This window comes from Fukomys damarensis, unplaced genomic scaffold (assembly GCF_012274545.1).
Source record: "Fukomys damarensis isolate Sample0158 unplaced genomic scaffold, DMR_v1.0_HiC HiC_scaffold_9, whole genome shotgun sequence".
Classification (NCBI taxonomy): domain Eukaryota; kingdom Metazoa; phylum Chordata; class Mammalia; order Rodentia; family Bathyergidae; genus Fukomys; species Fukomys damarensis.
Genome location: NW_022900921.1, coordinates 27,794,084 through 27,821,619, shown reverse-complemented (window position 1 = coordinate 27,821,619; position 27,536 = coordinate 27,794,084). Strand labels below are relative to the sequence as shown.

At 51.9% G+C, this 27,536-nt stretch overlaps 2 protein-coding genes across 5 annotated transcripts in view; one reads left to right on the top strand and one right to left on the bottom strand.

Annotated features, from left to right (window-relative positions):
* The first annotated feature begins 349 nt into the window (after window positions 1-349).
* On the top strand, window positions 350-17,430 carry Hk3 (hexokinase 3). The gene is made up of 20 exons (XM_033761650.1): window positions 350-380; window positions 461-537; window positions 3,206-3,327; window positions 7,164-7,326; window positions 7,463-7,617; window positions 7,708-7,827; window positions 7,920-8,015; window positions 8,825-8,924; window positions 9,005-9,188; window positions 9,619-9,774; window positions 9,928-10,161; window positions 10,483-10,778; window positions 11,088-11,227; window positions 11,308-11,427; window positions 14,201-14,296; window positions 14,468-14,567; window positions 16,180-16,363; window positions 16,466-16,621; window positions 16,807-17,040; window positions 17,138-17,430. Exons 3-20 carry the CDS (start codon window positions 3,232-3,234, stop codon window positions 17,280-17,282), a joined length of 2,775 nt encoding a protein of 924 aa, XP_033617541.1. The 5' UTR covers window positions 350-380; window positions 461-537; window positions 3,206-3,231; the 3' UTR covers window positions 17,283-17,430.
* Window positions 17,431-17,699: 269 nt separating this feature from the next.
* Unc5a (unc-5 netrin receptor A) overlaps window positions 17,700-27,536 on the bottom strand; it is a 52,914-nt gene continuing 43,077 nt past the window's right edge. For 3 of the 4 annotated variants that reach the window (XM_010622098.3, XM_010622099.3, XM_010622100.3), the window contains 11 exons: window positions 26,755-26,922; window positions 26,002-26,166; window positions 24,436-24,624; window positions 24,025-24,327; window positions 21,014-21,101; window positions 20,621-20,789; window positions 20,180-20,413; window positions 19,913-20,062; window positions 19,672-19,836; window positions 18,851-19,029; window positions 17,700-18,620 (listed from right to left, as the gene is read on the bottom strand). In XM_010622098.3, coding sequence (XP_010620400.1) covers window positions 18,455-18,620; window positions 18,851-19,029; window positions 19,672-19,836; window positions 19,913-20,062; window positions 20,180-20,413; window positions 20,621-20,789; window positions 21,014-21,101; window positions 24,025-24,327; window positions 24,436-24,624; window positions 26,002-26,166; window positions 26,755-26,922 — 1,976 coding nt within the window. In that variant the 3' untranslated portion in view covers window positions 17,700-18,454. The remainder of the gene's footprint in view (window positions 18,621-18,850; window positions 19,030-19,671; window positions 19,837-19,912; window positions 20,063-20,179; window positions 20,414-20,620; window positions 20,790-21,013; window positions 21,102-24,024; window positions 24,328-24,435; window positions 24,625-26,001; window positions 26,167-26,754; window positions 26,923-27,536) is intronic. The other variant, XM_010622101.3, reaches the window with a different exon arrangement.

Below are 27,536 nucleotides of genomic sequence, written 5' to 3'. Positions count from 1 at the left end.
TTTTTTTTTTTTTTTTTGGTACCGGGGATTGAACTCAGGTCCTTGCGCTTGCAAGGCAGGCCACCGAACCGCTGAGCTAAATCCCCAGCTCATTAGTACTCATATTTTGCAAAATTGTGTATTACACTGCCTATTTCCCAATCTAGGCTCTTCCTGCTTCTGTCCAGGGATGAGCCCCTATCTCAAAATTTGGACTTTGGGTGTTTTTAAAATGAACAGAGCCCTCAGTATTGCAAAGAGGTTGTTCTGGGATCCTTGACCCAGTTGAAGACTGACTTGTGGTTATCTTGTTTAAGTTTACACCATGGCTCTCCCTACCCCAGGCTCCTCTTAGAGAAGGCTTAATAGGAAGTACGTCTTCAAGAATTAGTGGGTGTCTGGTAAGGAGTGGCTGAAGAAGAGGGTGGGGCTTGGGGATATTATAACTCAGGTCACCCCTGAGTTTCTTTTTTGGGTACAGGCCAGTGTCACTGTGGTGCCTCATATTGAGAGAGAAGAGCTCAGACCTGAGGAGAGTGATTAATGCTGCATCTCCCAGTAAGTGCTTCCTCTGTTCTCCCAGGTAAGTGCTTCTAGTTCTTGCCTTCTTCATCCCCAGCCCTCTTGTCCTCACCCTTTGTGTTTTGCCCACACCAGAGGATATGGAAGCTGAAAGACCAAGCCACGGATCCAAACCTCAGCAGGGATCCCTGGGATACTTTTCAGAAGGAAGGCTCATTCTATGTAGCTGATTCAGCTAATGGACACCAAGAAGCCCTTAGTTCAAATATGTGCAGACTCTGGTCTGAGTTCTGGAGACAGAACAATGAAGGAAGCATATCTCTCCCCACAGTAGCTCTTAGCTAGGAGAAACAGACTTGAATACCCTGACCTAGAGTTTAAATGCTGGGGTTACTTAGAGGAAGTTTCACAGTCTGGCATGTGCTGAATAAATATTGAATGGCTGACAGGACAAGTGAATGAGTGATTGAGTGAGTGAATAATTGAGCTAGCTGATCCTTGAGTAGAGAGGGCTGCTGTGTATGTACCTCTTAGCTCTTTCCAAAGGTATTTACCTCAGTTACCTCATTTTATCTTTGAAACAGACTCTGATATTTATAGAATGAACATGCCACATTCCCGTTTGACAGATCTGTAAGCATTTGAGTTATGTGATTTGGGGGGACATTTATCAGAAATTAATTCTTGCTTCACCAAATAACTTCTTCCCCTACTTCCAGTTTTATAGACTGTATTAACACATACTTATGCCCAACATACTGGCATCAAAGATGCAGAAGTGTGTCAGACTTTACAAGCTTAGTGAGGATAGCCTTTCAGACTTGGGAACAATTTGGGCAAAGGCTAGAAAGCAGGAGACAGAGTTTGTGATCAATGTGGTTGAAGTTTAGAGGAAAGTACCTAGAAGAAGCTTACGATCAAGTACGTTGTAAGGGGCTTGCAGTGCTACTATACAGAGTCCTAGACTTTTTCTTTTTGCAGTGAGAAACATCACAGTGTGAAGATTTGCTTCCTTTTTTTAAGGGAAGACAGTTTCAGAATAACATAACGTCTATTTTAGCACAGTCATGGTGATGTACTGGGATTGGGCAGGGTGAGGATAGGAGCCAGCTAGATGCAGAGATACCACTTTGAACCCATTGAAATAATGATAGTGGCTGTGAGCATGGGGAGCTCTTCCCTGGAGCCCCAGATCAACTGTCCACAGAAGGTGAGGGATGTACGTGTAAACAACTGAATAACTGTGCAGTTGAACAAACCTGAAACTTTCAGCCAAGGTGGAGAATGGTTTTGCATGGGAAAAGTGAAGGAAATAAATGGGGCTTTAACTGCTGAGAATGAGGAATCTCAGCATTTAATAGACCATTGGAATTTAGGATTCAGTTCAGGTAAGGAATTGATTTGGGAGCCCTGAAAGGTTTTAATCAAATGTTGGGATGAGTAAAATGAGGGTGTGTGCAGAAGGGGATGGCCAGAAGTTTGGGAACCTCATTGCTTAAAGGCAAAGGAGAGAAGTTAACAAAGATTACAAGAGACTAAAAAAGTCAAGGAAGGGAAGAATGCAGCAGCACAAAGACTGAGGAGTGGGCTTGGGATTGGACAGATACGTCATAAGTGACCATGTGGAGGGCAAATCTGTGGGAGTGATGGGGGTGGAAGTAGGGGAGGGGCTGCATTTCCAGAAGTTGGAAAGAATAAGTGGAGTGCTCAGAAGACAGATGCCTTTGTGCCCATCTTTGGCCTCCCTCTGTGTTTTCCTTCTCCTCTGCTGAAAAGTGCCTGAATCAACCTGAACATGCACTCTGAGCAAGGTTCTTTTGCTCTCATCTCATTTGCCCCACACATCCCATTTTACACATGAAGAAAATGAGGCCTTGACTCTGGGAGACTTGGTACCACTGCCTTGTGAGAGCCAGGGCTGGGCTCTTGGTACAGAGCTTTTTTCACTCTGCATCACTGCACTTTGCAAAACCCATGAGCTGAGCATTGCATTTCATAAAGCATCTCCCCAGGCTTTATTCTGTTTAGTGTTCCCGACAGCCTGGTGAGGGTATTATTTCCTCCTGCTTTACAGATGATAAAGCTGAAATTCAAAGTCATAAATGACTCGTCCAAAGTCATGCCATTAGTGGAATCCCTTCCTGAAGCAAATTTGATTTCCAAAGCACAGAGTCTTTCCACACTCTTTTCGTATCTCCCTGTCATCCTCAGGATGAAATTTACATACCTTACCCTGACATGATAAAGGCTGCTTGTAGGCCAGCTTGCCTTCTTCTGTGACTGATCTTTGTTCCCTTTTTACACCTTTCATCCTCCCTGGCCTCCCAGCCACAGAAGCATATTTATCCACATGTGTCCACCTCTATCACTGCCTATGCTAGACCTGCCATGATGGTTGGTAAAGCTGTGAGGTCCCTAAGAAGGACCTGTATATGATTCATCTACAGCCGAATACCCAGCATGTTAAGGCATCAGGAACTAGTGGATGTGAATGGATGATTGACAGATGAACGAATGACATTTGACCTTGAAATCAGCCTCCCCAGGGCTCGTTATACACACTTCTGGAAAATAAGTGCCTCTGGTCAATTACTAAAGGGTCTGTGATGGTCAGAGGTTCTAGATTCTGGTCCCCTTCAGAAGGAATGAAGTTGAGGCCAGCTTAAGTAAGTGGCTGAGCCTGGCTGTCCCCTTTCTCCCATAGGTGTCCAGACTCCATTGTGGAACCACATGGACTCCGTTGAGCCTTCCGGGTTGCAGCCTGGGGAAGGAGCCCCAGGCTGTCCCCAGAAGGGCTTACTTCAGCCCTCAGACAGCTCAGAGCTGGTAAGCTCAGCACTGGGAATGGTTTGTGCTTGTTTAATGCTACCAAGAGTAAGATGGCTGGAGGGGCTGTGGCCCCAAGGCTCATACTTGCTTGGCCTCTTTCCAGTTTTCTGAGTTCCTTTCTCATCTGATACCTTTTTTGAGGTTTCAAACAACTGGAAGGTGGGGATTAGCTTAGGGGTTTAGTAAAGAGGTGAAGTGACTTGGGTTTAAGGTGTGACACCCGTACCCTGTCCTGAGTGGGTTGGCATGTCCCAAATGGGCCCTCCTAGGGTTTTATTGCAAAAAGCTGAGTTCTTGAGCCCCTTTCCCTCTTCTCCAGTCCCTCTGTATGTGTCCCTGTTCTCATATGGCCACTGCAGTCAGGCACCCAGGGAGAAGTGTAGTGCTGAATTCGTGTTGAAAGTTATGTAGTATAAACCACATAGCTGAAGTTTGCTCAAAGTTTCTTTATTCTTCCTATTGTCTTGACCAAGATTCAGAAGCCCTTGCTTACCATGTCCTCAAGCAGGAAATGCTTGTGTAAGTCATTTCATATCTTTTGGTCTCTGTTTCCCCACAAGTAAAATGGAGGAAAATAAAGTTGAATACTCCCTATCCCTTGGAGGATTAAATAACTGCATGGAGATAAAGGGCCTGCACAAGGGGGAGGCAACATGTAAAAGGATTCCTGAGTCATTTATTCCCTACTGTTTCTGGCTTGTTCTGACATCTCACTAGGCTTGTCCAACTGTGGGGCATGGTACTTCACTGCATTTCATGCTTCTCTTGCCCAACTTGTGCCCCAGTCCTTGCTGTAAACATTTCCACTCTGTTCAGCCATAGCTGGGCCTCAGGAATTAGCAATAAGTGCCCTCTGAGGCTTGATCCAAAGCCTGCCATCACCTCCCTTCTCACTTCCTGCCCATCCCTCCTCTTGTGCAGAAACCACATCTGCCCTGCTATCTCCACTATAGGCACCTGTAGTTTTAAGAATTCCTATTGGCCTAGATGTGGTGGCACACACCTATAGTTCCCTATAGGAGGATCATGGGCAACTTGGGCAACTTAATAAGACTCTGCCTCAAATAAATGAAAAAAAGTGAGGCTAGAGATGGGGATGTAGCTCAGTGGCAGAATAATTGCCCAGTATGCATGAGGCCCTGGATTCAATCACCAGTACATTAAAAAAAACATTTTTCCCCCTTTGGCTTTGGAAGATCTTACTGGGATGTCAAGTTTTTTGTAGTCTTGCGCACTAATCAGCAGCCCAGGACTCACCATGGGCTCCTTTCCCATAGCCTTAGGTTGAATGAAAGATTAATCACATGTTGTCAGTGTCCAGCCCCTATCTCAGTCTCTTCCCAGACCTTACTCCCAAGTCCTTTTTTTTGTCACCAGGGAGGGCACAGAATTAAACTCCTCTAGGTCAATTGTGGCTTATGCTCTGAATAAAGGAAACGCCTACATTTATTTCACCATGAACTTCCTTTGCTTTACTCCATTGCTTTACACCTACTGTTTCCTCAGGCTTCGTGGCATCTTTGAGATGGGTCCTATTTTTGACACCCCTGATAGGAGAGGTAACTTGCTCAGAAACGTGAGATAATGGGTCCTGACTCACTGACATAGCAAGTTAATTAAAGAAGACAGCATGGAAGCCATATTGAACTTCACATACTCTCTAATGCTTTTCTCCTCTCTCTTTTGGCTGAGGTCTCCCACTCTTCCTGCAAGGAAAAGAAGGGGAAGTTCTGGTAGATTTTTCTGGCTGGTATGCACCGTACCTTAATCTGCCAGAAAAATCCTTCTGTCTTTCCTGTGACTTTGATCATCTCCTAGTTCTTGCCTCTTGAACCTCTCAATGCAGTCAGGAGGAAAGGGAAGAAGAAATACCAATTTTTCCAAACCATCAACTTTTGCATAATTTGACTTGTTTTCATTAAGTAATACTAAAACACCCCTCCTGTTGGAACAGGGCTATACACTTCCACAACTATGATCCTCTTTAATCCTGTGTCACCATTCAATCAACAGCCCCCTAGAGCCTGCCTATAGCCAGGTGCTCAGCATGGCCTTGAGGGCCACAAACAAGATAAGGTCCCTGGCCTTGGGGGACTTGGAAATAGTATTATTTTCTCAGTTTTGCACAAGAGTTGATTGAGATTTAGAGAGAGGTGTGACTTTCCCAGGATCACATAACCAGGAAGGGAGAGGGTGAGGATTTTGATGTAATTTTTTTGTCAGGTCATGTGGGGTTTCCCTCCTGCAGTTTTCATCAACACTGGGTTCTTCTCAGGGAAGATAGCTAGTTTTTACAAGGCTTCATGTTGATAAGGAAATATCTGCATGAGACTGATCTGGGTTCACAGTCCATACTCTGCTCCTTCATAGCTGCTTGGGCTAGGCAATGACTTGGCCTCTGAGCCTCAGTTTTCTCATTTGTAACATAGTAACCATTCTTAGTGTGCATGGTGGCTGGAAACATTTGCTGCTGTGTAACCACATAGTGGAACATCTGGTGCTCCAGTTGTGGCTCCTTAAGGGTCTGTCTTCCAATATGTTACTAAAGTAGGGGGTGGAACTGAGTCCTCCTCATCTCCCTCAGTGGGCAGCCTCTCCTCCTGGGCTTTCCTTGGAGGGGCCTTATTATCCAGGTGCCCGGGTTATTGTTTCACAGACATGGGTCCAGTTTGGGCAGGGGGTCCTTGGAATGGAATTCCTATGTGACAAACGTCAGTCTTTTGGAAAATATGAACCAGGGGACTATGGAGTGAGTCTCTGTGCCATGACTTCCTGATGAATCCCCGGGAGTTGTTGGGGCTTTGAAAGAGGAATAAGGGCGATGCCTTGGGGAAGTGTCTGCACACAGAGGTGGGGTCCCTAAGGCTTGTTAACACCTGGGCTTCTGGTGCAGTAAGAATCACATCCTCTTCCTTCTCCCACCTTTTCAGCTCTCCCTTCCATCTCTAATCCACTTCCAGCCTAGTCTCCCGGAGAAGATCCCTTCATTCTCTCCCCCACATAGTTTGCTCCCTTCTTTCAAGTCACCTCCTCATGGAGGCCTTTCTGGACTCCTGTCTAAAGATAGTTCTTTCTCCCTTTATCCCTTTCTAACCTCTAATCCCCCCTCCTTTTTATAGTCATCTTCATTACCAGACTCATATGTTCATTTGCTTATTTTCTGTCTCCCACACTGGATTCAGAGCTTTATAAGAGCAGGACTCAGTTATGGTACTTAGAATAGTGCTGGGTGTGTGGTAGGAGATCAGTCAATGTGTCAGAAACAGTGACCAGCTCAGAGAAAGACCATTTGCCATGTCCTTTCTAAACTCTCCTGTTCCAGGCTTGTTCAGCCTTGAATTTGAGAGTGGGTTGGAGAGACAAACACTTGAATTTGAAGTTTGTTCACATGTTTGTTCATTCAGCAACAACTCACTGAGAAGCTTTTTGCTCTGGTTACTGGGGAGTTGGAGAGCAATCAGTCAGAGTGACAGTAGGGAAGCCTTGCCAAACACTGAAATCAAAGAGGGACAGTGTAGAGGAGGTAGGAGTGGAGAAGAAGCCATCAAGACATGGAGCAGAAAGAGGAATATTGTGACTTCTCTCTCCTGAAGAGAGCCTTCTGAAAACACGGAACAAGTTGAAGGCTGTGAGTGGCAAGAGAGTTGGGGTGTGTGAAGAGGCAAGGAGCGGGCTAGGCAGCTGCTAGGGAGAGTTCTAGCCAGGCCCAGGGGAAGGTGAGGATCTAGGAGGCAGGATGTGAGCTGGGTATGGCAGGCCTCTGCTGTAGTTGGAGTTGGGGGTTATGACTGGTCCATAGGCTCCCTTCCAGATATTGGCTTGTTTTTCCCCAGGTACAGGAGTGCTTGCAGCGGTTCAAGGTGACAAGGACACAGCTACAGCATATCCAAGCCAGCCTCCTGGACTCCATGGAGCAGGCCCTGACAGGAAAGGCCAGCTCTGCCCCTGGTGTCCAGATGCTGCCTACATATGTGGATTCTACCCCACATGGCAATGGTGGGTGGCACAGAATAAGATGGAGATGAGGCTTGGAAAAGAGAACTGATCTTACCATTGTCCCCATCTCTTGAGGTCCCTTTAACTAGATTCTGCATGCCAGCTACATACCTTTCTATGACCTGCTTGTCCCTAGAGCAAGGAAACTTTGTGGTGCTGGAGCTGGGGGCTTCAGGAGCATCACTGCGTGTCTTGTGGGTGACTCTGACCGGCATCAAGGGGCAGAGGGTGGAGCCCAAGAGCCAGGAGTTTGTGATTCCCCAGGAGGTGGTACTGGGCACTGGCCAGCAGGTGAGCATTCACTGTCCAGATTTGGAAACCTGGGGCCAGGCCGAGTGGCCAGACCTGGTGGGTAGAGTTAAGTAACCTATTGTCCCACAGCTCTTCGACTTTGCTGCTCGCTGCCTGTTTGAGTTCCTGGATGCACATTCTGTGAGGAATCAGGGACTGCAGCTTGGGTTCAGCTTCTCCTTCCCTTGCCACCAGACGGGACTGGACAGGGTGAGGTGGAGCGGGGATTGGGACAGCAGGTGGAGAGGGAATGCAGCCCCTGTGAAGGCCTTTGGAGGAGTAACCCACTTTTTTGCCCCCAGAGCACCCTCATTTCCTGGACCAAAGGCTTTAGGTGCAGTGGTGTAGAAGGCCAGGATGTGGTCCAATTACTAAGAGATGCCATTCAGAGGCAGGGGGTAAGTGGGGAAGTAAGGGGTGGTGGGAGGCTGCCCTTGCTGGGCTGGGGTTGATCTCCACAGGCTGTTCCTGTGCCGCTTTTCTCTCCTGTTCAGTCATTATCCAGTTTAACCCTGGGGTAAATGTTGCTACCATTCCCATTTTATAGGCAAAGAAACAGGTTAAGAAGACTCAAATGAATATTCAGGACTGTGGGAAAGAAGAATATGAAAAGGCTTTGACCCTGTCCTTAAGGGCTCTGTCCTCACAGTCTTGTGGGAGAATACATTCTAATAAAGACTGGTGCTGTGTTTGGATGACTCTGACAACACAAGGGTGGGAGAGCAGGATTTAAAGGGGCAGTTTGCCTGGTGCTTAAACCGAGCCTGGAGAGGAACATCTAGTTCCAGAGAAGGGCATCTGCCAAAGTCTGGGTGCTGGAGAAAGGCAGATCTGTTTGAGTAACCTCAGGGTGCCCCGTTGAGAGGCTAGAAGTCAGGCTGGGAGGGCCAGCTTGGGGATCCAGATCAGAATGTGGGTGAGGCAAGGGAGGAGCAATCTTCAAGGAGGCAGTCTTGGGACCCTCATCCTGTTTCTGTGAGGAGCACTGGAGGTGATGGTTGAATTGGGGAGCCCCTGTGATCCTGAGGGTCTGAGTTGGGGTGGGATGGGAGGACATCCATCTCAGGGGGTCCGGGATATATGTGTAGAGTGTGCAGATATATGTTCCATTAATGCTGGGTGTCCATCAAAGCTGGAGCCCCAGGCCAGCCCATTACCCAGTTCTCCACCCATGCTGGCCCTGACCCCCACCCTCTCCATCGCCCAGGCCTACAACATTGATGTGGTTGCTGTGGTGAATGATACAGTGGGCACGATGATGAGCTGTGAGCCAGGTGTTAGGCCGTGTGAAGTCGGCCTCATTGTAGGTGAGCCACAGGCTATTTGTGATGAGAATGCGGATATGGCTGTCTGATGGGCAGGCCCTGACGGACATTGTTCCTACTAGACACTGGCACCAACGCATGTTACATGGAGGAGGCACGGCATGTGGCAGTGCTGGATGAGGACCGGGGCCGCACCTGTGTCAGCGTTGAATGGGGCTCCTTCAGTGACGATGGGGCTCTGGGACCAGTGCTGACTACCTTTGACCATGCCCTGGACCATGCATCCCTGAATCCTGGTGCCCAGAGGTGGCTTTGTGGCAGGAACCTGACTCTGTTCTAGGCTCTGTTGTTGCTCTGACCCATCCCTCTACTCCCCCTGCACTCAGGCCCCTCTCACCCACTCTGAGGGTCTCCAGACTGCCTTCTGGGAGACTCTGGCCAACTCAAAGAAGAAAGACCTTGAGATTTCAACTCTAGCCCTCCCTTGTTCTTGATAAAGGTTGGAGGTTGAGAATGTCTGACCCTGCCTTCCCTGGGTCCTGTTGCCCCTCCAGGAGGCCCCTGAATTTAAGCCAAAGTCAAGAGTGGTGGTGGACAAACCTCCACCTGTCCCCTGGGAGGCCATCTGCTTCTGGATTCTCTAGTCTGGGGATTTTGAAGAAAATAATTCCTCTCTGGGAGTTCCTGGTAGTGGAGTCAGGGCAGGTCAGGGCTTAGCTAGCCTTTCCACTTGCAGGTTTGAGAAGATGATTGGGGGCTTGTACCTGGGGGAACTGGTGCGGCTGGTGCTGGCCCACTTGGCCGAGCACAGGGTCCTGTTTGGTGGCTACACCTCTTCTGCTTTGCTGAGCCAAGGCAGCATCCTCCTGGAACATGTGGCTGAGATGGAGGAGTGAGTCGGGGAAGCACGCAGCTTAAGCGAGAGGATTCTCAGATTGGGAAGAGGGAGGATACTCTGGCCCTGAGGTGGCCATGGGGCTTTGGTGGGATGGTAAAATACCGGGCTACCTGAACCCCAAACCAGCACTCTGTCCCCTACTTCCAGCCCCTCCACTGGGGCAGCCCGTGTCCACGCGATCCTGCAGGACTTGGGCCTGAGCCCGGAGGCCTCAGATGCTGAGCTTGTGCAGCGCGTCTGTGCAGCGGTGTGCTCTCGGGCTGCCCAGCTCTGTGCTGCTGCCCTGGCCGCCATCCTGTCCCGCCTCCAGCGCAGCCGGGAGCAGCAGATACTCCAGGTCGCCGTGGCTACTGGAGGCCGAGTGCTTGAACAGCACCCCAGGTACTGTGAAAATGTGATCCATAAATGTGTGTTTGTGATACACACTCAGAGGGCACTTTGCAATCACATGTGCAAGCCAGAGGATTCAAATGGCAGCCAAGCAGAGCAAGGGCCAGACTGGCTATGCAGTGCCAAGAGACATCTAAGGAGAGAAAAGAAGCTTCTTTTTGTGTGTGTCTGGGAAGGGGCCATGCAGGGATGGGATGCATGGTTGGTTTGAAGAACAGTTTCAGAATTGAACTGATTTAAACTGATAGGACTTTAAATCAAGTCCTGGGGGGCAGATGCCAAGTCGGGTCCACCTGGTGTATATCTGTGTAGGTTTTATAGCATCCTACAGGAGACAGTGAAGCTCTTGGCCTCAGAATGTGATGTCTCCTTCATCCCTTCTGTGGATGGAGGTGGCCGGGGTGTGGCAATGGTGACGGCTGTGGCTGCCCGCCTGGCTGCCCACCGACGACTGCTGGAGGAGACCCTAGCACCATTCCGGTTGAGCCGTGAGCAGCTGGCAGCAGTGCAGACACAGATGCGGGAGGCCATGGCCAAGGGGCTGCGAAGGGAGGCCTCCTCCCTCCGAATGCTGCCCACATACGTACGGGCTACACCTGACGGCAGTGGTGAGGACCTACCTTAGTGGGACTGGGATATCCCTCTGCTGGTCTTCCCAGCTAAGCACACTTGCTCCTTTCCAATTTTCTTTGCAAGAGGGAGAGGAGGTGTGACAAAGTGTGCTGGTCCAGGCATGCAAGAAACCAGTCCAAGTAACTGTCCATAACTAAATTTAATTCCTGTGTTGAGCTTTTGAGCCCATTCTTTTTTTTCCCTTCCTCAATACTGGGGATTGAACTCGGGTTCTGGGGGTTACAGTATGTGCTGAAACTAGAGCTATAGGCTCTGTCCTGGCATTGAGGCTCTCTACCCCACAGAACGAGGGGACTTCCTGGCTTTGGATCTCGGGGGCACCAACTTTCGGGTCCTCCTGGTACGTGTGGCTGAGGGAGGTGTGCGGATCGTCAACCAGGTCTATGCCATCCCTGAATGTGTGGCTCAGGGGTCTGGGCAGCAGGTGCGCAATGCTTGGGGTCTGATATCAGAGGTAGGGAAGGGCCAGGATGGGGCCAGCTGTCTGACTTGCCTCATCTGCAGCTTTTTGACCACATCGTGGATTGCATCATGGACTTCCAGGAGAAGCAGGGCCTCAGGGGTCAGAGCCTCCCCCTGGGTTTCACCTTTTCCTTCCCATGCAAGCAGCTTGGCTTGGACCAGGTAAGGTAAGGTGAGGGGCAGGAAAAGTGATCTCTCTGAGGGGCTCCCACCCACATACCCTTCATGGTGTGGGCAAAAGGCAGGAAATGGTCTGAGTGAAGGTGGTGGGGGAGCATTGCTGGGCTGGGCCTGTCCTCGGCCTCAGATTCCCCAGATATCATGTGCCCATGGTTAGGGTTGGGGCATTTGGGAGCAGCACAGGCTTGGATCAGTGCTCATCAGAGGAAAGATTGCGCATTTAAGCTAGGGCACTGGTGGTCTGGCTTAGGTGTCCTGTATGAAGCTATATTTATTCCTGTCTCTGGAAGGGATGGGGGGCTGCACTCTTTTTTTCTGTTTTGTTTTGTTTTGTTTTGTTTTTGTTTCCCTCTCAGTGCCTTGCTTAGTTTTGGGTACCCAGTTGGGGTGGCAGAGTGACTAGCACAGATCTAGACACAACTTTCCCACCCACTAAACATCTCAGCAAATTCTTCAACATGTATCACAGACTTCTTTCTCAATGCAAACACCTGAAGCCTGTGACAGAAACGGTACTTCCAAGCCTCTGGCCCAAGCTCCCAGAATCAACATCTCCAGCTTCTACGTAGGGGCTGCCCATGCTGAGGGGTACCCTGCTCTTGTAGGTGTCTGTTGTATTCTTAGACACCTGTGGGAAATGAAGCTCTCCCTCCTTTACCATCAGCCTTTACCTGTGCAGCTTTAACCCTCTGCTCCATTTTGACCTCTCCCCAACATTCCACTTCCCCTTTCCTTCCACCAAAGTCCTTTAGATGGCATGGTTGCCACTATCCCTCTGCTGGTCTTCTCAGCTGAGCACACTTGCTCCTTTCCATTATTCTTTGCAAGAGGGAGAGGAAGTTTGACTCAGTGTGCTCATCCAGGCATGCAAGAAACCAGTCTGATTAACTGTCCATAAGTAAATTTAATTCCTGTGTTCAGCTTTTGAGTCCATTTTTTCCCCTCTTCCTCAATACTGGGGATTGAACTCAGGGCCTTTGCACTGAGCTGCTTCTTCCCTCTTATATTTTCATTTTTGAGATAGGCTCTTAGTAACAGGCTGTGTTCAGACTTACAGTTCTCCTGCCTCAGCCTCCCAGAGTGTTGGGATTGTAAGAGCCACTGCACTTGGAGAGTACCCATTCTTTTCAGGGGAAAAGGTTTATTTATTTATTTATTTATTTTGGTACTGGAGATTGAACTCAGGACCTTGTGCTTGTGTGAGGCAGGTATGGTGTCCCTGAGCCAAATCTCCAGCCCTGGGGAAATGTTCAATGTTAATTGGTGTAGGGTACCCCTTTCCTAGGTAGGAACTCAGCTCCACAACACCCTTTTTATGCAAAGGAGCAAATATGGAACATGCCCAGGCCCTGGTTCTCGGGTGCCCTCCTCTGCCAGTTCATCTCCAATCTTAATACCTCCCTGGGATTTACCTGTGGAAGGAGAGAAGTGGCCTCCTTTGCTCTCCGATTGCTCAGATCCCTTCTGTCTCCCTCTTCACCCCCACCTCCAGAGGCGTTTAGCCCAGGAAGGAGGAGGGCATAGGATACCTTTCTCAGGAAGCCATTAAAAACTTCAGTCTGGGTTTGGTTTCCATTCTGCACACCCCCATTTTTGTTTTTGAGATCATGACGGTAGAACACCCTAGCTACTATAAAATGGGAAAAGTATAAAAAATCTTGCTAGGAGAAAATGTTTGTTAGTATTTTTTGAATCTCCTTGCCTAGCTGGTCATGGTGGCACACACCTGTAGTCCCCTTGGAGACTGAGTCAGGAGGACTGCTAGAGCCTAGGAATTTGAGGCCAACATGGGCAATGCAGTGAAACAAAACAAAAACAGCCAGAAGTGGTGGTGCACACCTATAATCCTAGTACTCTGGAAGACTGAGGCAGTTGGACTGCAAGCTTGAGCCCAGCCTGGGTAACAGTAATTCAGCAAGATCTATCTCAAAATTTAAAAAAATAATAATAAAAAGAGATCTGGGAATGTAGCTCGGTGCAAAGGCCCTCAGTTCAACCCTCAGTACTCGGGTAAAAAGCTGCTTCAAAGATTTTCAGACCTGCTCCTGGTGCTTCTGCCTTGGACAGAGTAGTCATTTCCCCTGACAGCTATAGTCTCATTCCCATTCTTCCTGCCTTCTCAGAAAAGCACACTGAGAAAGGGAAAATCCTTTTCAGGCACAGTCAAGCCCCATGTTACTAATCTAAGTCCAATTGCTCATAATAGAACTATGTCTGTCTTGCTGCTGCCCAGCTTGAACAGGTGTCTGGCTTTGCCATTTGTCCTTCACCCAACAAAGGAGTGAATTTTGTATTGGTACAGCTCCATTACCAACTTCTTCAAGTGATTCCTGCAATTTCTCTCAGAAGGGGTGGGTTCTGCTGGCATTTGGGCCTTGAGCTTTCTTTATTCTCCTCTTTCTTACACACAACACTCACTTTGCCAGGTCTGTTCATTCCTAACCCAATCAAGAAGGGCCATTCCTTCTGGGCAAATGTCTTGAAATGGCCAGAACCTCAGACCGTCTGAGCATCCTGAAACTAACAATGGAAGGCGAAGGTTGAATCATTATTAATAGATTGCTTCACATTGAAACCCTCCTGGGGAATTAGGAGGGGGTAGGAGGCAAGGCATTTGACTGTAGGGCAAAGTGGGCAAGGAGTCCTGCTTGGGAGGGTGGAAATCATATGCTTCTGGTAGGATATGGGCTTTGGGGAGGCAGAGTGAGATTTGAAGGGATCACCCAGCTTTCTGTCCCTTCTTGGTCCCATCCAGGGCATCCTCCTGAACTGGACTAAGGGTTTCAATGCATCAGGCTGTGAGGGCCAAGATGTTGTCTATCTCTTGCGGGAAGCCATCAAGCGTAAACAGGTAGGAGCCTGCCTCCAGGGATGCTTTGGGGCTATGGCTGGTCTTGAGGGGACCAAAGGGTCTTCTGCTTCCTGAAAGGGTGGCCCTCTGCAATAGAGACCTCTGGGTCCAGTGCTGGTTGCTGTGACAACTGCTGTTGCCCAGCAACTAGCAGCATCCTTTTGTGTGCAGGCAGTGGAGCTGAATGTGGTTGCCATTGTCAATGACACAGTGGGAACCATGATGTCCTGTGGCTATGAAGATCCCCGTTGCGAGATGGGCCTCATTGTTGGTGAGGAGGGCCCTGCCCTTTCATGACCTACTTCCTGATAATTTGCTGCCTCCTCTTGATTCCTCAGGTTGGATGTTCCATTGGCCTTGGTGATGTGGGATTATTCTTATGAGCCTGGAACATTAAGTTGGCCTGGGAATCTGGGACTGGACTCTTTAAACCAACTCAGATACAGATTAATAGTCACTGAATCTTCCTGAGTTTGCCCATCTAGCAAATGAATCTGCTTTGAAATCATATGGATTTGGGTGAAAATACTAGCTTTGCTACTTCTACCTGTATGACCTTGGGCAAGTCACTAGAGCCTAAGTTTCCTCATCTTAAGATGTGTATAATAACAGTGCCTATCTCAAGGCACTGTGAAGATGAAGTGAGAAGGGGCAGTATGACATAGTGCCTGGCTCATGGTTCACACTCAGTGTTTGAAACTGGGGTGAGTGTAGGGGAGTGCTGAGCTAAGACAATCCTTCAAGTCCAAGATTCTAAGTCTTTCTTAAGTACTTGCCCTGTGGCTGGTAGGTGGACAAAGGGACAGGAAAACATATGAAAGAAGGGGAAATCTGTCTTCTCAGAACTGACAATCCAGCAGTTTGAGCCCAGAATAACACATGGTAGTCAGAAAGAGCCGGCTGACTCCACAAACGTGGGAACAAGGTCAAAATCAGAAAGGAACAGGTCCCAAGAAAGTAGGGTTTGAAAGGAAAACTTTGAAGAAAGGATTTGGCTAGGTATTGAAAGAGGACTTTGAGGTTTCTTGTGCGCTGGTCTCTTAGAGGAGAAGGTGCATGGTAGCCTCCCATGGATGGATGGGGACTTCTTGAACACAGAGCCTGGCATGGGTAGGTGCTTGAGAAAGGCATATCCATGTTGCTGTGTGAATAAACTACTCAACAGAGGAATTTAGGTGGGCCAGCAAGGAGTTCACCTGCCCAAAGCTGGATATGTATAGGCAGAGGGAGGCAATACCTTTATCCAGGCTGTGCCTCCTGCCTGAAATTCCTCTTTCTTCTCTTTGTACCTCTTGGCTTCAAAGCCCAACCCCAGTTTCACTTCTTGTCTATAGCTTTTCAACTTGTAGGCAGGAAGACCCACTTTGTGCTCCAGGGCTCCCATGATGCTGTCCTTTGGGTTCTATTAGGGCTCATAGACACACTATCAGAGTTGACCGTTCATTGACCAACTTTGGCCAGATTGGGTTTCCTTGTATTGGATTTCTATGTCCCCAGCAACTGATCCACTAGCAATTAGTTTGACTAAAGGCCTAAAAGGTCAATCTAGAGAGCTTTGGCTTTTTACCAACAGATAGATAGTAGGGCTGTCACACATCTCCCAGGGAAATGACATATCTGATGGGTATTGTGGGAGCACTTTAGGGTAGCAAGGTAGATGCCCTGGTGGTGGTGCTGGTAGGGGAAATCATAGAGGCCCCAAGGCCATGGTGCTAGCAGAATCTGCACTAGGGACTTTGGGAAAAGGGGATGAACAGGACCAAGGACAGGTTTTAAATGCAGGAAGAAGTAGGGATGCTAAATTTTATCATTTTGGTGTGGCAAGTGCTCAGGGAGGCTTTGTCTGTATCAGTAAATAAATCCACTTCGTCTGGCCTCTGCAGGAACTGGCACCAATGCCTGCTATATGGAAGAGCTCCAGAATGTGGCAGGTGTGGCTGGGGACTCAGGCCACATGTGCATCAACATGGAGTGGGGTGCCTTTGGGGATGATGGCTCTTTGGGCATGCTCAGCACCTGTTTTGATGTGAGGGTGGACCAGGTGTCCATCAATCCTGGCAAGCAGAGGTGTGGCCTGGGCCTGGGCAGGGCTGGCGGGCAGTGGCTAACACCACTGATGGTAGCTGGTGGAGTCTTCCGCTCCAGGAAAACACATACATGCTCTTGTAGGTTTGAGAAGATGATCAGTGGCATGTACTTGGGAGAGATTGTCCGCCACATCCTCTTGCATTTGACCAGCCTTGGAGTTCTCTTCCAGGGCCAGCAGACCCAGCGCCTTCAGACTAGGGACATCTTTAAGACCAAGTTTCTCTCTGAGATTGAAAGGTACCTGAGGCTTGAATTGCCTCCCCACCTCCCAAAGTTGTCTGTCCACTGGGTGAACACTGGCTGCTGGTGTGTGTAGGCCAACTTGGAGGATGAAGTGGGAGGAGTCTTGAAGATGAGGTGTTGGGGGAGCTAATACAGGACCATGCCTTTCTGTGTTTGTTCTGTTCCTTCCTGGCTCCCAGTGACAGCTTGGCCCTGCGACAGGTCCGAGCCATCCTGGAGGACCTAGGGCTGCCTTTGACCTCGGACGATGCCCTGATAGTCCTAGAGGTGTGCCAGGCTGTGTCCCGGAGGGCTGCCCAACTCTGCGGGGCAGGTGTGGCTGCTGTTGTGGAGAAGATCCGGGAGAACAGAGGCCTGGAGGAGCTGACAGTGTCTGTGGGGGTGGATGGGACCCTCTACAAGGTGCACCCTCAGTGAGTCTGGATAAAGGGGCCAAGCTGGGCAGTATGGCCGGGTGGGGCCAGGTAGATCTTTGGTGGCCTGGGCTAACCTTAGCCTCTCCCCTCACAGCTTTGCCAGTCTTGTAGCTGCCACAGTACGGGAACTGGCCCCTCGCTGTATGGTCACCTTCTTGCAGTCAGAAGATGGGTCTGGCAAAGGTGCAGCTTTGGTCACTGCTGTCGCCTGTCGCCTTGCTCAGATGGCCCATGTCTGAGGAAATCTCCAGGAACCACCTTGCTGGATGAAAGCTGGACCCACCCTATCAGCCAGACTCAGCCACTCAGGACTCCCAGAACAGACTGTGTGTGACCCCTCTGTGGCCATCTATCCTTACCCCCTTGGCTTTCCCCAAGCAAAGTAGCACATGGGTTAGCAATATATATATATAATTTATTTACATTCACGTCCGCTAAAATCCCTATGTGCCCCGGCGGCCGGGCAAGGCTGTGTACATAAGGCCAAGTGTAAGTGCTTGAAAGCACTTAAGACAGAGTCAGGACACAAGCTTCACACGACAGGCCCCACGCTGGGGCACCGGCCAGCCCCAGGACTGGGCACACCATGGCACACACACTCGCCATTGTACAGCCCGGGACTCCCATTGCATATTCACACGCCCCGCCAGGCAGGACACCTCGAGGCTGGGGACAGGGGGGTAGGATCAGGGAGGAGCCGTCAGGTGTCCCTGGGTGGGTGGAAGAGGGCAGCATGTGAGAGGCAGGTGTGTACCGACACCGGGTGTGAGAGACGTGAGCGGCCTCTGGGTGTGCAGCATGAGATGTGTGTGGTGGTGGGTCTGCGTGACTAGGGTGTGTGTAGGATGAACACACGAAGCATGCGTGGGCACATGCCTCTGTGGTGGTTGTGTGCCTGAATCCAGGACCAGCCCCCTCTCTGGCTGGGTCCTCTGTCCCGAAGGCCTGGAGCTGCACCCCTCAGATGTGCCCCTCCCCAGCAGGCACAGAAATGTTTGCATAAGGCCCAGCTCAGGCAGGAGCTCTGGGGCCATGTCCGAGCCCTGCATGTGCATGCATGCCGTGTGTATGCGGGGCCCCTGGCAGGGGGCAGGAGGAGAGGTAGCATCACACGCACATATACACACACAGATGGGCTGGGCCCGGCCCAGGCTCCAGGCATTATCCACCCAGGGACCTAGGGCTGGGACAAGTGTGAACAGGTGGCTGTGTTTGCCTGGCTAGGTAGGCCATGGAGGAAATGGAGTTCAGGCAGGGTCTGAAGGACCAGCATTAAAGGGACAACATTGGCCAGGAGGGGGCCTGTCCAAGCAGCTCTGCCCCTGTGGGGTAGGGCCCCTGTCTGGCTTCTGCCTGTCCCTGGTGGGTGCCAAAGCTGGTGAGAGTGTAGGCATTTTGGGCCTGGCTGGCCTCAGCACTCGGCCTCTGACACTGTGAAGAGGCCAGAATCTGGCTGGCCCAGTCCAGCCACTGCGGCTGCCAGCTGGCTGAGGTTGCCATTGGGGAAGTGTCGTGCCTCCCACAGGTTGAGGATCATGGCTGTGGGGCTGGGCTTGGAGGCAAAGAAGCTGAGATGGCTGTGGAAAGGAGGAAACTTGTCAGTGGCCTGGCCTCACCCCAGCCTACCACCTCCTCCTACCAGCTTCGCCAAGGACAGGGCCTCCCCTCCTCCAAATGCACTGACTACCCAGACACTAGAGGATGTGACACAAGCCCATAGGGTCTCCCATCCACCCCAGCCAAACCACCTGCCTAGGGTGGACTGTAGGTGACCTTTGCAGCCCCTACCCACCCATTTCCCACCCACCTGTCTAGGTGGAGTTTTTGGGCTAGAGTCCGCCAGTCGGCGCCCCGGCTGCATGGTGGATCCAGGCTGGTAATGATCTTCTGCCGAATGAGGAAGGGGATCTTGAAGGCACTGGGGCCCACCAGGGCTGGGACCCCCCCTTCACTCTCCAGAGCCAGCAGCTCAGCAAACCTTGTGTCCTAGGTGGGGGAGACAGGGAAGAGGTTCCTGTGAGAACCTGGCCACTGCTGCCTCCTGCTGCGGGAGCTCCCAGACCACTCCAGACCCGGGGATAGCAAAGGCACCAGGGCTTCCCAGGTACCCCCTCCATCACGTGTCAGGGCCCTGCCCTTTGAGCCTGAGGTTTAGAAGTGCACGACCCACCCAAAATCACAGCCAGTGAGCAGAAGAGCCCTCTGGTCTCATTCTCCATTTCCACCCTCACCCTCACCCTGCCTGCCATTCAGCACTCACTGCTCTCTTCTCATGACCTTTGTGCCCCCCCCACTCAGTTCCTGCTGCCACAAATGGCCTTTCCCACACTGATGCCTGTCCAAGTTCTGCTCATCCTTCTGGGACCAGTGCAGAGCCCTCAAGGAGGCCCATGGGGTTTCCCAGGGAAGCCCTGTCTCCTCCTCCTGCTCCTATACCCTGTTTGGTCCCACTACCTGAGTTCCATTTGCATCCTAGTACACTTGGAGGGAGGTGCCAAGTGGTTTCTAGGAGGAGGGGGTCTGGGGAAGGGAGAGGAGCTGGTGGCAGGGTGGGCAGAATTGGTCCAGGGAGTGGAACATTTCTGGGGGGTTTGGTTGGTGGTGAGAATATATAGCCCTCTTGCCCACCTTGGTGATATTGAAGTTGACGTTGAAGCTCTGCCCATCGCCCTCAACCTGCCACACCCACACCTTGCAGGCCAGGTCACTGGTGCTGGGGCTGACACGCTCCAAGGTGAAGGTGCAGTGCAGGTATTGTTGTGTGCCGTTCCAGATGTGATAAAAGGGGATCTCCTGGGGGGCAGCAGAGGAGATGTCAGGTGTGCCCAGCTCCAGCTCCTTGGGTGCTGGTGGTGGGGTTGACCCTTACCTGATAGCTGACGAGAAGCTTGCTCTTCCACAGCGAGCTGGGCACATCATGGATGGACAGGCGCAGGTTGTGGTAACTGTCCTTGAAGTGCAGAACACGAGGCTCCTGGATCAGCTGTCCACCCAGTTGCTTCTCCAGCTGCACCACCTCCTATAGGGCCCCAGGTGATCAGCAGAGCCTGCGGCCTAGGAGGACCTCTCCCTACTGGCCCTGAGGCAAGGGGCCTCCATGCCTAGGGCGGGGGGACAGGGGGAGGTACGTTGGTACCTTGAGTGCATCGTGGGTATCATGCAGGCAGTAGACACGGATGTTGTACTCGAGGGAGGTGCAGGCCACAGGGGCGAATAGAAGCAGCTTGAGGCGCTTGGCAGCAGCCACACTGAGAGCCTCTCCCACCAGGGCAAAGCGTCCCAGCTGTTCGGTGAAGACGTAGCAGGCACTGGCCTCCAGCTGGCAGTAGTAGAGGTGGGAGGGTGCCTCCTCACCCAGGTGCAGCACATCCTACAGGTGGAGCCCAATGGTGAGTTCCACCAGCCTTGGGAGCAAACCAGCCACCCTCTGCTCTGAGATGCAGCCAGAGATCTGGGAAGGGTCAGGGCAGCGTGCAGGGCCACACAGCTGCTGAGAGCCCAGGGTGAGTGCAAGGAGGCCACATTCCACTTTGAGGCTAGTGCTCAGGTGGGCAGGCTCAGGGCTATCCCTACTCACCTCCCAGCTGCCCTCACAGGACTGTTTTTTGAGACGCAGGCTCCAGCTTTCAGGGCTGGGCTCCCCGCAATGGTCCATGGCAAGGATGACTGGCCGGGTGAGCAGGACTCCGGGGGGTCCACAGCTAACGATGGGACTCAGCAGGGTCTGACAGCCAGCTAGGGGCAACCTCAAGTGGGGAAACATGGGTGGAAAGAGAAAGGTGTCAGTGGTCTGTCCTAGGGACCAGGGACCAGGGCAGTGTCACCCCAGGGTGAGAGGTTAGAGTTGGTGGGCTCCTCCCCTGCCCTCCCTCAAGCCAGCCAGGCCCGGCAGTGACTGGGAAGGGGGCCACCCAGTGACAGGCCACAGGCAGGACCCTACCAGCCCCAGCAGCAGGGCCCGAGCCCACACCTCACGTCCTCTGGCTTGTGTAGTGTGAGGTAGATCTCGTAGATCTTTCCTCGGGGGATGGCGTCTGGGGGGATGAGGAGGCTGATTCCTGTAATAAAGCAGGAGAAGGCCCAGGCTTACATGGTGTACACACCCAATACCACACTCGCCAGCCCTCCCATAAGTCTCATGTTGGGGACTGGCCAGTACCAGCCTGGCTTGAGGTCACAGTGGCTGTGACCAACCACTTACATAGGCACAAAGCTGAGTAAGAGTCCAGGAACAGCTGAGGAAACCCAGGTGGGAAAAGCATGCATAGTTAGCGTGGGCACAGAAAACTCTGAGGCAAAAGGGACCAGGTCTGTTGTTCCTACCTTCTGTGTCACCCAAAAGTCACTGGCTGGGATCAGGACATTCCCTGCTTAAAACCTTCCCTAACTCGTGATAAAGTCCAGCTTCCTGGCTTGGCATCCAAAGGCCTTCACTGCTGGTCCCACTGTCTTTCCAGAAGCATCTCCAGCCTAACTGTGCTATATACTTAGAGGTTCTGGAACCACAGCCAATCTGCCTTGCTCCAGCTTCTCCCTTCTCCTTTGGCTTGGAACCCCTCTAGGGCCCAGCCACTGTCTCTGTCCTTGCAGGCGGACTTGGGTTAAACCCTGTGGGCTTTGGCAGCCCTCCTAGTCTACGTGCTGGCATAGAAGGATCTCCTAGGTCTGGCAGCTGTGTGTGCCTCTGCCCCAGAGCCTTGTAGGAGCAGTTTCAGAGCATCTGTGAAGAGAAGAGGCTTCAGGTGGGAGGGAATAGGACAGGATGTGTCAAGGACAGGGGCTGGAATTCACTTCAGGGAAGATGCAAGGAGTAGCCCTCTTCCACCTAGGACAGACAGTCCCTGTATCAGAAAGGACCTCCCCATCTCAGCACGGGAGGAAAGTAAGACAAACATTCTGTGACTTCATCCCAAAAGCTAACATACTCTACAGTAGAGTAGGGAGCTCTGAGGTGGGCTGAGCTGGAATGTCACGCCAGTCGTGCTCCACATATTACCATTCGTGCTGAACTAACTGTACATGTGGTGGTCCCATGAGAGTGTACCACCTAGTGACATCATAGCTATCTGGATTTTCGTAATCCTACTCTGTGATGTCCATACCGTGATGAAACTGCCTAAGGGCGCATTTCTCAGAGCATGTTCCCATCATTAAGTGATAGATGCATGAATGTATTTTACAGAAAACTGGAGCCCAGCAGATAGAGACACTGAGGGCATATTCACAACAATTGCTCCCTTTGCCAACCCGTGCTGCCCCCTACTACTTGGTGTAGCTCCGATCCTAGACATCCTGGTGTGAATGCTGTCTATAGGAGAGGCACACACCCTTGTGTGTTCATCCCAAGAATACGAATACTGGACATTTAGGAAGGATAGGGAAACAACAGACCCTACTCTCGTGACACAGCCCACTGGGGAGAAAGGCAGGGGACAGGTGGCATTCCCACCGGAGGCTGGGGACCGCTGAGCAGCCATTGTTTGCCTATTCTTGTTCGAGCTGACAGGAACCAACCACATCAGCACGTCACTCTTATTTTTTTTTTTTTTTAAGAGTAGGAAACATTTGTTGAGGGAAAGAAAGCTTCTGTCTAAGAGAGACAGAAGGAGCACATCATTCTAATAGTCCTGTGAGTGGCTCACTATCATTCTCTGTCCAGAGGGGACATGAGGCACAGACAGCAAGAGCAGTCAGGCCAGGACTCAGAGGAAAAGTATTAGATGAGCTGGTGGGAAGGGCAAAGGGACTCGCGTACAAACAGAAACAGGGTGTATTGGAGGTTCTGAGGGTCTAATGTGGTTGCCATATGCAGGAGAAGAACATGCACCTCTGCCTGGGAGCAGCAGGGAGCTCCCAGAAGGGGCTCGAACAGGGTAGGGACATAATCAATTCTGGATTCACTGGATAAATGTTTGGAAAGGCGATAAAGGGTGTGGCAGCCTGGGCCAGGAGAAGCATCAGGGAAAGATAAGAGGCAAGGGGAGGTAAGAACAATGGAGGAGGGCAAACACAGAGGAGTGTGTGTGACTGAAGCAGACATGGGGATTAGGGGACAAATGAGGAAGAGCAGGAGGCCAAGGTGACCCCCCGCTGGTTTCTGACTCGAGCAACTAAACTGTGATGTAAGTTGGGGAAAGCTGCAAAGGAGGCGGCACTGAGGGAAGGTGGGAGACAGTTCTGCTTCAGGCACAAGGAATCTGAGGTACTCTGAGACACCCAGATGGAGCTGCCCAGGAGGCAGCTGGTTGTGCAGTTCTGGCACCCAGGAGAACGGTGGGCTAGGGCTGGAAGAGTGACACTGCTCAGCACCGACATGGCAATTGGAGCCATGGAGGGGATGAGCTCACTAAAGGGGAAGGGCATTGGGAGTGAGCACCGAGAAACACCAAAGTTCAGGTACCAGGAGCAGCCAGAAAGGGGAAAGGAAGCCAGGGGCCCACTGGGTCATCTACATTGAGGGAATAGAGAATTTAGGGTGGAGTAGGCAGCCTCACCAAAGGCTGCAGTGATTCTTCCAAGATGGCCAAAAGAATGTCCCTGGATTTTCTAGTAGGGTGTCTGGGGACCCTATCAGAGGAATTACTGTGAAGTACAGGGTGGAAGCCAGGATGCAGTGGGGTTCCAAGAGGCCCCCGTCTGCTCTGCCTATGATGCTCTGTGTTTGTCTCTGCCATCTATCTATTTGTAAGCCCCTTGGGGCTGGCACTTGCCCTACCTCTGAGCCCAGGGTCCAGCACAGAGCCTAGCACATGTAGGCAGTCTGTGTAAATAGATGCTCAACAGTCTTATGTCCCCAGGCAACAGGAGGGAGACAGCTCTGGCCATGGCCCCACTGCCAATGCCCCAGCTGAGTTCTCTCCACAGCTGTCTGTCCCTTGCTTGGTGGCTCAGCACTGTCACTCCAGGCTGAGAATGAGGAGCCCAGGAGGAACACTGGGGCTGTCCTTGTACTCCAGGTGGGAGTACTCAGGTCCTTCCTACCTGTATTAGGGATCATCAGCCGGCCCCCGAGGAAGTTGAAAGTCCCATAGGCCATGTTGCTGGTGCCACGGGGCAGGGAGCGGAAGTAGTTTTGGGTGGAGAGGCGGGAAATGAAGTCCTCAGCCTCCGAGGTGGGTGAGCTGTGGTGCAGCGTGTGGCGACCACCACCCAGAGGGCTGAGCAGGTGCCCGTTGGTGAGCTGGAACTTGGGGCTGGGCCCATCTTGCCGGGGACACAGACTGCCCTGGTAGGTGGTGGTGGTGGTGCTGAGGTCTGGCTGGATGGTAAGCAGATGGGGATTGTCTGCAGGGATAAAGATAGGCTCAGGGGACGGCACTGAGGGCTTTCCCTTCTCAGAGGTAACTGGTGTGGGGTTCTGGGCAGGAGTGCTGCAGGCAGGGGCTATCTCACCTGCTTTGCTGGGCTTGATACTGACAGGCTGGAAACCTGAGGTGAGAATGGATGAGTCGGCCACATCTGAGTCCAGCCCCTCCTTCTTGCGGCAGTAAACGAGGATGAGGACAAGCAGCAGCAAGACAAGGCATACGGCCACAGCAATGAGGCCCACATAGAGGGCCACATCTTCAGGGCCAGAAGCAGCTGCAGAAGAGAGTGTGGCCTTGGGAGAGGCAGGGGTACGGAGCTCGGGAGAAGTCAGTGGCCAACAGCCAGGAGGATGAGGTCTCCAAATGAGCATCAGTGCTGGCTTGGCAGTGGGCATTTGGGGCAAGGAGCATGTGTGCCTGTTGGCATGTGTGCACTCTAGCTCTGTACCTGCCACTACCTTGCTTGTGACTCTGAGCAACTCACATTTCTCCTAGGCATGAGATTCAGGCTGAGGTGGCTGCCAGAAGAATGGAGGAGGGGAAGAACTATGTCCCCCAAGTGGGCAGCCTGGAGCCTGAATACTAGGATAAACCTGTTTCCTGCTGAGCCCACTACCTGAGCACTGCCCCAGGGTAGCTGAAGCTGGGAGGAAGCCTCTGGGATCCCCAAGACAGGGTGCTGCTCCCAAGGTAAATATATTGAAGATCTGGTTCCCAGTGTGGTGATAGGAGAGATGGTGTGACTTTTAAGAAATAAGGCTCAGTGGGAGGTCTTTACGTTATGGGGGTGCTGTCCTCAGAAGGGATTAAGGTATTTCTTGTGGGACTCTTGTAGGTTCTTGTGAGAGGGTTGTTGTGAAAGAGCAAGACTGTCTTCTCCCCGATCGTTCTGTCTGGGTTCTTGTCTCGCTATGGGATCTCGCTTTTGCAAGATGTCCCACCTTGGTGCCATCCACCACTAGTTTATGTAGCTAAAGGGGCCTTTGCCAGAACAACTGCCATGCTATTTAGAGGTTTAGCCTCCAAAACTATGTGCTAAGTACAGTAAACCTCTTTTCTTTACAAAGTGTACAGCTTCAGGTATTTCAGTATAGCAATGGAAAACTAATATGTATGGGATCTGCTTCCTGTGTGGTTCCAGGTCAGTCCCTAGGCCTTTCTCCTTTGTCTCTCCCCAGCCTGGACCTTGGCTGGGGACAGGGGATTGACTGCTTGGAGGAATCTGTATTGATTTTAGAAGGGTTTTGCATAATGGAAGAAATGTCCATCAGAAAGGAATTGACACAGATAATTAGGTTTTTAATTGAAAGAAAGAACGGGGAAGGGTGTGTTCTAGAGAAAAAAATTCGACAGAGATCTTTGTTAGTTATGGCCTTATAATTAGCAGGCTTCACAAGCCTGGCATCCCCACAGGATTTGTGTGTGTGCCTGGGGGTTGGTGGATGTGAGGTTGTAGGAGAGGTGCTGGGGTGAACAGATGTGTGTATACAAGTCAAGGTTCAAATTCATGCACATCTCAGGATGCATGTGACGTAGTGAGCATGTGTGGGCTCATGTGGACCTGTCAGGGCTAAGGGGGCGCTCCCCTCAGGAGGGTCCTGAGCTTCGGAGGGATGAGTGCTTAGCTACCACTTCCCCAGAGAGGACTCACTGTGTACGCAGAGGTCGCTGGTACAATTGCGGCTGTCCAGGTCAGCGCCCTGGCACTCCTCACCCCCGTTTCGGGGCGCTGGGTCGGAGCACTCGCGGCTCCGCCAGTGTGTGCAGTCGAGCCCACAGGCCGACCACTTGCTCCAAGCGCTCCAGCTGCCGTCCACTAGATGAGAGACAGGCACAGAGGAGACAGTCAGCCTGGAAAGCCAGTCCCAGGCGGTCTGCCAGTGTAGCCCCACTGAGCATCTGGACCAGGCAGGACGAGCTGACCTGGACCTGGGCATGATGCCAGGGCCAGGCCCACCAATCTGCACACCCTCCAGGGTCCAGCTGGCTTTGATGACACACATGCTAATGACAGGGAGGCGTGGATGACGCCAGGGGCTGCTTGTCTCTCCCCACCCCAGGAAGGCTGTCCTGGTTCTGGGGTAGTAAAGGCTCTCAGTCAAATGATGACCCTTCTGGTCCCAGGCACAGGTAGATTCCGCAGCCCCAGGCTGAGCCCCAGACCCTGTCCTAGATTGTACCTTACACTCTGTGACTTAGGCACTGTGTTAAGCCCCAGCCTGGAGAGTACCTGAGCCCTGACTCTGAACACACACTCATCTATGTCCCTGCCTCAGACTTAGCCTGGCCCTGCATAGTAGGCAGGTGGGATGGAGCCATGGGGGGTCAGGCTGGTGGGCACGATGGAGCCAGGGCACGGAGATGACGTGGTGAGAACGATGCGGGAGGCGGTGGCCGCTGGTACCTGGGCACAGGGTGGCGCAGGCTGTTTTCTGGACATTCTGCCCCTCACAGAAGGCGCCCCCGTTGAGAGGTGCCGGGTTGGTGCAGCTCCGGCTCCGTTTCTGCCAGCCACGCCCACAGCTGGCACTGCAGACGGACCACTCGGTCCACGTCGACCACCCACCGTTCACTGGCCGGACAGAGAAGGACTGGGGTCAGGGAGCAGGGGCTTCCTCAGACACTGGCCCAGGGGACAGGGCATGAGCATAGGGGCTTTGAGCTGGAAATGGTGGGCTAGACTGGGACAGAAGTCCTAAGGGGGAGGGCCACGCCTGTGCCTGCTACCCCAGGGCCTGGCAGTGTCCCCTGCAGGACCTACCCTTTTCCTGGAAGGTGCTTGGGCAGCCAACAGAAACGAGCTCACTTGCAACTCCAGCCCGGATTCCAATCTCTCAGAGTGCAACTCCCACATCCTATTCTGACTGCTCTTGATGTGCCCGGGACCATTTGGCCCTACTTCCCATTCTGGGGATGCAGGAGCACAGGAGATGATTGGTGCCTTCCCTGGATCCCCATCCTATCCCTTTATCTCCTGCACAATGCTTCTTTCCCACAGATGACCACCAACCTGTCCTACCTCTCTACCCAGATACATCCCTAGTATCACTAGGCACCATTCATGTCCTTTCCCTGTCCTGGTCAGGCCACTGTTTGGCCTGCCCGGCCTTAGCTCCATGGCTTTCTCTACTCTGCCAGCCACACACCACTCCCTCAGTGGCACCTCAGCACCTCTCCCAACCACTG